The sequence below is a fragment of the Psammomys obesus genome, unplaced genomic scaffold (genome assembly GCF_907164565.1).
Source record: "Psammomys obesus unplaced genomic scaffold, mPsaObe1.curated_primary_1811, whole genome shotgun sequence".
NCBI lineage: Eukaryota > Metazoa > Chordata > Mammalia > Rodentia > Muridae > Psammomys > Psammomys obesus.
The window spans coordinates 8,490,501-8,499,754 of NW_026595981.1; the positions used below are offsets into that span (position 1 = coordinate 8,490,501).

Consider the following 9,254-nt stretch of genomic DNA (forward strand, 5'->3'; position numbering starts at 1 on the left):
CATCCAGGATACATTTTGTAGGAGTGTTAAGTTTCTTAGACTGCAAGAAAACCCTAACTCTTGATTCCCCCGTCCTCCCAGACCCAATGCTCTAAAGTCCACAACACTTTGATGCTTTCGCCGTGCTCAGGGCTACCAACTGCCTACCTGCCAGGAGTTTGCATTATAGTATTTCTCTTCCCAAATTGGGGGTGATACATGGATTGTGGACTTGCTAGCTGACATAATAAAAGGGCTGTTCAAATCCTGCCCCTTCTGGCTGTAGTAGAGACTGATCACCTTTCTGGACAGCTTTCTTTCCAGTTCATCCAGCACCTCCAATAGACAAAACATACTATCCTCACCCTTCAAGGACAAATTGATTCCTTGGCAGTGGTGGGGCTCCAAAACTGATGGTGAGGGACCAAAGAATTAAACGTTAGGTTTTTGAGTATTGGTTTAAAGTTTACAGCACAAGCCCGAACAAAGGCCAGCCAGGTGGAGACATGTCCAGCCTCCTGCCAGGAGGAACTGGACTTAACCCATTCTTTTCCTGCCCACTAGAGATACAGTTACTAGGAAACCAGCCCAGAACCATTTATGGTCTTGGCACCTACAGTAAACCAATCATTTCAGAAGTCAATTTCCCTTACCCAACTGTGTAACACCAAGGCTTGGAGCCCTCCTGCTTGTGGTTTCACCCTTTAAAAACCTTGTTCCCCTACACCACAGGGCCTTCACCAGGGAGATTACTGCGGCCTGGGCTCGAGTTTGTATTAAATAAACCCTCATGTGTTTTGCAATGGACTCGACTTATGGTGGTCTTTTCGGGTCTCGCAATCTGGGTACAACAATGGGGACTAGATCTTCTTACAACTGAAAAAGGCTGCCTTTGCCTCTTCCTCTGAGAGGAATGCTGCTTCTATGTCAATCCATCAGGTATAGTAAAAAATAAAATCCAACAGCTTCAAACAGACCTCCAAAAACATAATGAACGATTGATGACTCTAGCCCCTGGGTCTTTAAGAGCCCCATATGGAATTGGATACTTATTGCATTTACACACACACACACACACACACACACACACACACACACACATTTTCCGGCTTTTACTATTTGTACCCTGCTTTATCAATTTCTTCTCTATGTTTCTTTAGCAACAAGTTTTTAAAAATCTCTTATCAAACAATTAATCAGTTATTGTTACAGGACTACCAACCCCCAGCCACAGAGCTAGAGACTTACGTCTACCAAATTTGTCCTGACGGTGAACATCAATGGTGTCCCAAAGATGCCAAGGCTCCCAGGTGGCAAGAAGCAGTCTAAAGACTGTGGCAGCTCACCAGTACCAGTCACCCTTCCCATTTCCTTACCTTTTCTAGTAAGTGAAAGGGAGGAATGTTGGTCAACTGAGAACCACCTACATTCCAGAGCCAAGTACTCCCCATCCCACCCCACCTTCAGTGACTCAGCACCAGCAGCAGCCACTGCTAAGAGCTAATGCAACAGCATGTTCCCGCCAATGCCAAGATCATGCATTTTCCCTATTTGCATTCTCAAAAGCCCCTATAGAGCCCACAGCACCTCTCTATTTTCCATCCTCATTCAGTGGCAGCCATTTGCATTATGTCTCCCCCTGACTCCAATAAATCTCTGGCATAAAGTTTTCGGCATTTTTCTGTAGCATTCCTTGGCTCTCCAATCACTGAGATACTTTTTTTTTTTTTTTTCTACAGAACACTTTCAGTAGCAGGATACAAAACCCCAATATATTCCAAGTGGTGGTGACATATGTCTTTAATCCTAGCACTTGGGTGGCAGAGGATCTCTGTGAATTTGAGGCCAGCCTGGTCTACAGAGCAAGTTCCAGATAAGCCAAGGCTACAAAGACCTGTCTCACCTTTCCTTTAGCCCCCACCAAAAGCATAAACATCCAGAAAAGGCCAGCCTCAGTAGGTGTAATGAATTCAGATTTTCAGAGAGTGAAGGATTCAGAGGAGCTCAAAAGAGGCAGAAAGGACAGATAAGAAAGAACTCTTGCCTCTTACCTGGGCCAACATCCATCATCATGCGTACCCATTCGTCAGTGTTCAGGCTGTACACACCTTTCTCCTTGTCTACCATGAATGAAATGGGAGCTTTTGAGAACACAGCACAGCAACATGGCTCCACTCTGATCACACAGAGATAACCATACAAATCTCCCTCCTTAAACACGTCTATGACTCTGGTCTCATAAGACACCTTTTCTTTAGATGAGGAAAAATGGAAAACTGGCAACTTGGATATGGCTTCATTTGCCACTGTTTTCAAACAGTCACAGTCAACACTGTCTTTTGGGCACCCCAGGACACTCTTACTCTCATTATCCACGCCAATGAAAAGGTAGCCTCCGTCGGTGTTTGCAAATGCAGAGATGTACTCTGGAATTATATTTTTCATATATTTTGGGGCATGTTTTGTAAAGAATTGTTTAAACTCTATATATTCGGTTTCAGTAAAAGGCAACTTTTGGCCATATTCAAGTTTCTCACTTTGAAAAATGGTAAAGGCAGGACCTGAGTTAAGGCTGTTCGTACTCAAAGCTCTGGGAATTTTTAAAGGTGGAGGTCCATTATCACTCAGACTACATTTGCCTTTCCTCTTCTTGTACAGAAAGTCAAATGCGCTTCTTGAATCCATGGCAATCTTCGAAGTTAAATTTCTAGTGTACAACGAAGAGCTTAGGCTGCAAATTTGAGGCTTAGGGGAACCATCTTCAGGGCCACAGCACCAAGATTTAACAAAAATGTAAAACTGGTTGCCTCTTTGGTCGGTCTCAAAGAAAGTCTGACAATTAGAAGACGGAATAAGGTCTCTCAAAGAATGTTCCAAGTCCTCCCCCATCTCGACAGGATGCTCAGTCTTGTTGGCAATCTGCATCTCAATCACTCCTCCTCCAGAGTTTAGCAGAGCACAAGCAGCCTGTGTGATTTTTTCCTTCTCTTTCATTCTCTTCGTTTTGTCCATTTTGTTTCGATGTTCTTCTCCAAGAGTCACTTCTCCTACATAGATGACCAAGTCTGGGTGAGATCGGACCACCACCAAGGACGGATTCGTCTCCATGCTGATCCTACAGTCAAACAATCCAAACATTTGTTTTATTTTTACTAAAAAATTAATTTACCAATGCACACAATTTATTCAGCGCTTACTAAAAATATTTAATATAAGCCAAATGTATTCTGTCAAAGCAACAAAATATCACGTAAGATAGAAACCGTCCTTTCTCTTTGGAAACTGTTTTGAGGGAGCAATGAAAATAGAACTTACAATCACATGTGATATGGGCTATAGGAGGAAAAAAACACATTAAAGCAGTGCCTGAACTAATTTGTCTATTAAACTGTGGCTTGATAATGCTAACAGGAGGAGATGATGTCACCTATTCATAAGATTGTCAGGGTGAAGCCATTAGCATTGAGGTACAGGAACAGGAGGAATAAACTAATGCAAAGGCATGAGATAGCACAGCTTGGAACATATTTCTAATGAGTTAGGGGATAAATAAAGAATATATTGGAAGGAGATGTCAGAAAGGACATGAAAAACCAGAGGTAGGAGACAAACAAAAGGAATATGGAATGGGGCACGGAGAACAAGGCCACCTGCTGAGACTTTCAGGTATGTAAGCTGTTGACAGGTACTGCAAGGTGAGATTAGAAAGTTTTAGTATATGATTCAGTAAAATGCCAGGCAGTGGTGGTGCACGCCTTTAGTCCCCAGCACTAGGGAGGCAGAGGCAGGAGCATCTCTGAGTTCAAGGCCAGCCTGGTCCACAAAGTGAGTTCCAGAACAGTCAGGGCTACACAGAGAAACCCTGTGTGGAGGTGAGGGGGATGGAGTGGGGACATAGTATTTAGTGAATGAAACAACTGTTGACTAGATGCTTTGGCTCCTAGATGTCCAGTAAGCAAAACTTGAGGAATTAATATCAGGTACAGAAAAAGTCACTTTAAAAGAGGTACAGAAATGTACATAAAGGGAGAGAAGTTGACGGTTGTCTTTTCTTTAAGATGGAAAAGTTGCTGGATGTGGTGGTACATGCATGTAATCCCAACAGTCACAGAGGTAGGGGCAGGTGGATCACTGTGAGTTCAATGCCAAGTCTGTTCTACAAAGTGAGTCCCCTACAGCCAAGGTCACACAGAGAAACCTTGTCTGTTCCACGTCTACTTTGAGAATGAAGACCATTCTCAGCAATCAGACGGTAGACATCCCAGAAAATAACATCACTGTGAAGGGGTGCACAGTCATTATGAAGGGCCCCAGCGGAATTCTGCAGAGGGACTTCAATCACATCAATGTAGAACTGAGTCTCCTTGGAAAGAAAAAAAAAAAGAGGCTCTGGGTTGAGAAATGGTGAGGTAACAGAAAGGAACTTGCCACTGTCAGGACCATCTGCAATCATGTTCAGAATGTTGTACCCAATTCATGAGACCCCCCCCCACCAAAAAAATAAATAAATAAAAAAGACCAGCTGGAGTCGAGCTTGTTACAAAACACATATGGATCTTTATTCACAGCTGGAGCTGGTATTCTCACAGACATCAAGACACTGGTAACTCTCAAGGCAACTGAGAGTCCCGGGCTCAGGATTGAGGGGGATTTATAGGTTCCAGTCCCTCCCCATGTGCCCAAAGTAAGGGAACTCCAGCCTGGCAAACATCTATTGGTTGAAACACAAAAGGGGATGCTGCATTTTAAAATGATTGGCTGTGGGAAGGCATCAAAACCATTAATGGTTTTGGCTTCCTTTGATTAGCTGTTGCTAGGGGGAGAGGGGATCTGGGCCCGTTTCCTGACAGCATATCTCTAGTGGGAGGAAAGGAATGGAGCAAGGCTGGTTCCTCCCCACAGCTGGCCAGACAGGTCTCTGGTACCCATCCTTTGTTCAGGTTTGTGCTTTAAACTTTAACCCAATAACCCAAAAACCTAATTTTTAACTCTTTGGTTGCTCAAGAACATGATCAAGGGTGTTACACTGGGCTTCCATTACAAGATGAGGTCTGTGTATGCTCATTTCCCCGTCAATGTCATTATCCAGGAGAATGGGTCTTTGGTTGAAATCCAAAGTTTCTTGGGTGAAAAATACATCCTCAGGGTACAGATGAGGACAGGTGTTGCTTGTTCTGTCTCTCAAGCCTAGAAGGATTAATTAATCCTTGAAGGAGATGATATTGAACTTGTTTCAAATTCAGCAGCTCTGATTCAGCAAGCCACAACAGTTAAAAAGCAAGGATATCAGACAGTTTTTGGATGGTTGGTATCTATGTGTCTGAAAAGGAAACAGTGCAGCAGGCTGAGGAATAAGACCTAAGTTAGCCAGCTCCAGAAACAAGATCCTGAATTGTAAGTACAATTTGGGGTGTCTTTAGGAACAACACTAAATGTTCCCAAAGATTTTGTGTGTCAAGAGAAAATGGGAAAGTTAACAATATTTGCCATGAATGAGGGAGAGCCAGCGCTGAATAAGAACTTAAAGATGGAAGAGGAGGCTCGGTGAGGAAAACAGTGGATTCTTGAGAGTCCAGGTTTGGAGAAGATTGTGTTCCAGAATCTGAAGAAGGCAAAGAAGAGAAGACAAACAGCTGGCCTGAGTGAGGTTAGGTTATAGCTGTGGCAAGGCAGGAGGGAGAGTCTTCTAAGGCATTTCCCTTTTCCTCTTCAGCTGGGAAACAAAGTCACCCCCTGGAAAAGGCAGGAGAAATGTAATGCACCGGTGTTGGAGAAGTTTAGAGAACTATCGCAGCAATGCGGGGAAGGAAGGATGCCCTCATAAAGAAAGATACTGCAGATCAGGTGAGTGAGCCATGTGTCCTAGCTACCTTTCTGCTCCTGTGGTAAGATAGCCTCACAAAAGCATGGAAGGAAGGAAGGGTTTGTTACAGTTCACGGTGAGAATTACAGATCACCACAGTCGTGAAGTCAAGCGGGGTCACCATGTAATCACAGGAAGAAGGGAGCAAGGGACACCTCTGCTCAGCTAGCTTGCTCTTTTTCATTCAGTTTAAGAACCACACTCCGGAAATGCTGCCACCCCTACCCCCACTCCCTTTAGGATGGCTCTTCTCATCTCAATGAACTCAGTCAACATAATCACTCGCAGATTAAATAATTCCTCATGTGTGCGCCCTGGCGCTTTCTCCATTAAGGTAACACCAACTCCTCCCGAATCCAACATACATAAAATTATAAAACATGATAATGACTTGGAAGGACAATTTTATAGTAAGGCATGTATATTATGACAGTATTTGCATAGAAACTTAAAGACAATGAGCTTGGAGAGGTGGCTCAGTGGTACATGAGTGTTCTGCTTGTAAGGATGTCTCTACACAAGCTGCCTGGGAAGGTCTGAAAAGGGCATTAGATCCCCTGGGACCAAAGTAGTGGCAGTTGCGTGGGAATTGAACCTGGGTCTTCTGTGGGAACAGAAAGCGTTCTTAACTGCTGAGCTATCTTTCCAGCTCCAGATAATTGAGTTTTTTGGAAGTAAAATCTTTAAAATATCATCTGACACAGAATAAGGCTATAGTAGAGTTTGATGGGCAAAATACCTCCCAACAGTAGATGAGCGAGGTGACATGGAGGGGCTTGCGGGACAACTGGTCTAAAGGAAATGGCACCATTCCTTCCGTGAGAACTGAAGAAAGGTGGTCTTTGTCTTTCTTGCGCCACGGTAGAAACAGTTGGTGAAAGATTAGGACTCTGACCGATGTGTGTCGAAAATAAGAGTGGGACTCTCAAAATTCTAGGCAGGCTGGAGCAGAGCAAACTGGGACTGTCTATCTTGGGGCAGGGCCAGAGAAGAATATAAAAAATAAAAAAAGGCTATAGAACAAGCGACATTTGGGAAACGGAAATCACGGAGTCCTTGGTTCTTTTCAATAGTTTCTAGATTATGAACCATGGGTTTGATGGTAAGAACTCCATTTCTGCCTCTCAGCTCCTCAGCCAAGGACAGTATCTTACAGGGGTTGCTCAGTCGCTCGTGCGATTTCAAAAGCTGCACTTTGGGGCCTGAGGCTCGCACTTTTGGAATCTGATTTGAACCTGCCAGCATCTGACAGGCTCTGTCAGCGCAGAAACCTGCTGCTGAGCTCTGTGCGCCCCTAAAGGTGGTGAAGAGAGGGACTGAGGGACAGATGGAGAGAGGAAGAGACCAATGGAGGGCCAGAGGGGCGGAGAGAAGGGCGGAGGAGGGGCGGAGGGAGAGACAAACGGAAGAGAGTGAGACCTAGACTGAGGAGAGAGAGACAGAGGCAGAGAGAGATGCCACTCCCCGCCCGCCCCCCCCATCAGGCCCCTCGCTCCTCTGCCCCGCCACTCGCCTGCAACTACTTGTGCTCCCACCAACCCAGGCTTCCACCAACCCATCCCCATCCCCTTGCACGCTCACTCCCGTCCTCAGCACCCACTTTTTAAGGATCTAGCCCCGAGTCTGATAAAATTTCTGGGCCTTCAGGCAGGAGAGACAGTTGTCCCTTCTGCTTCTGGGCTGCTCAGGCCACCAGGTCTCGGATCTCGCGGGCTAGCCTTCGGTGGGGGTGGAGGGGAGCTGATGGGCTCTAAGCGGCAGAGCCTTCCTGGCCTTAAAAGTCCTGTGCGCGCCAGGTCCGGGCATCCACGTGGTATTGAGAGGTCGCCTTTCCTTTCCAATGGTTGGCTTCACCCCTCACTCCCCGTTAAAGCCGCGCAAAGAGACCAACAGAAAGCCCACCAAACACCGGGAAACTTGTGTTTACTTGATTATTAAATTACACTTTAATAATTCCAAAATTTGGATATATTGTTTTCAATATATTCAATTCCAATACCTCCAATACACCCAAAGCTTTCGGATTGTTCCTGGTGGTTTTTAGTTTCTCTTTAGATATCTGCTCTCCCCACGTCCATTCTTACCCCTCCCTGCGCTATTCCTCTACCCCAGTGCTCCGTCGAGGGCCCATCTATTCATCAATCGATCAATCTATTGATCGAATCAGTTCACTTGCCCATACGAATCACACAAGACAGGATAAAACGCGTTCAAAAGCAGAAAAGCTCTTCTCCAGGCCCTTCCTTCTTGCTCCTGCCCCTCATCTGTCCCAGGCCTCCTGGAAAGTCGCACCTGGCGCCCCCACCTTTTCCAGTCTGCTGGAAAGGACTCCGGGGAGTTCTCTCGCTTCCCTTACCTGGCAGCCTCGGAAAGCAGAACTTGGAAACAGATACTTGTGGATTGGTCACTCGCCTGTGAGGCCGAGAGGTGCAGCCCCGGCTCCAGCGTGGCTTTGGCGGTGGTCAGAGCGAACTGTTAGGGTCAACGCTTCCAGCCTTAGGAAGGCTTGCTTCTGGGAAAACGAAACTGCTCGGACTTTCTAGCCCGCTGCAGGAGCTCACCGTTGCTTTATGATTGGACTATCCAGCTGCCTTTCTCTCCTTACCTAAGCCCCCAGCCTTGGCCTTGGGCGGGGCTCTTCACTGCAGGCCCGGCCCAGTGGCTCAGAGCCCTCTGCAGCCTTCTCAGCTTGAAGGACAGGCTAGTCGCTGTTGTGGGAACCTGGGGAAGGAGAGCAAGAGTGAGGCTTTTATCGGGGGCTCACGCCCTGGCCTCCAGGTGAAAACTAACCTCTGTTAACCCCTCATATTTGCAGATTTTTATGTGGTTAGCACGGTTAATGACTTCATGATACGTGTTATAGTTCACAGCCTGTTTTTCCACGGTTCCAAACCTTCTATTTCAGTATATTCTCATGCCACCAAAATTGCTTTTCTTTACAATTCTTATTTTCCAGATTATACAGTGTTGAAAAAAAAAAAAAAAAGACTGTCAACCTAGAAGTCAATAGACACACACGTGTGCGCGCGCGCGCGCGCGCGCACACACACACACACACACACACACACACACACACGCACACTTCACCTAGTGTGTAGAAAATAATGGTGTCCTATTTCGGGCAAAACAAGGGCTTTGTCCAGCAGATTCTTATCCCATGAAGTGTTAAAAGGCTGATGGAAATTTCTACCAGAGTGACACTTAGAACCACACGAATGAAGCCTATGGAAGTGATTATGGGAACAGTAGAAGGTAGTCAGTCTCTCTCGGTGTTCAAACATCACTGAAAAGGTAAAGATACAGCTATTGTATGATGCTTCTAAAACGTAGAAATAAACACCTGTGATGATTTACAGGGGGCTGGAAAGGTGGCTTGGGGACTGAGCGCATGATCTCCTGGAGGGCCTGAGTC

The 9,254-nt window shown here is 45.7% G+C and overlaps 1 protein-coding gene and 1 pseudogene across 2 annotated transcripts in view; one reads left to right on the forward strand and one right to left on the reverse strand.

Moving 5' to 3' along the window:
• Nucleotides 1-8,374, reverse strand: part of Slfn11 (schlafen family member 11) — a 29,679-nt gene extending 21,305 nt beyond the window's left edge. For both annotated transcript variants that reach the window (XM_055619665.1, XM_055619664.1), the window contains exons 1-2: nt 8,199-8,374; nt 2,031-3,094 (exon numbers count right to left, since the gene is read on the reverse strand). In XM_055619665.1, coding sequence (XP_055475640.1) covers nt 2,031-3,087 — 1,057 coding nt within the window. In that variant the 5' untranslated portion in view covers nt 3,088-3,094; nt 8,199-8,374. The remainder of the gene's footprint in view (nt 1-2,030; nt 3,095-8,198) is intronic.
• LOC129686045 (60S ribosomal protein L9-like) lies at nt 4,205-5,334 on the forward strand (annotated as a pseudogene).
• Nucleotides 8,375-9,254: the final 880 nt, after the last annotated feature.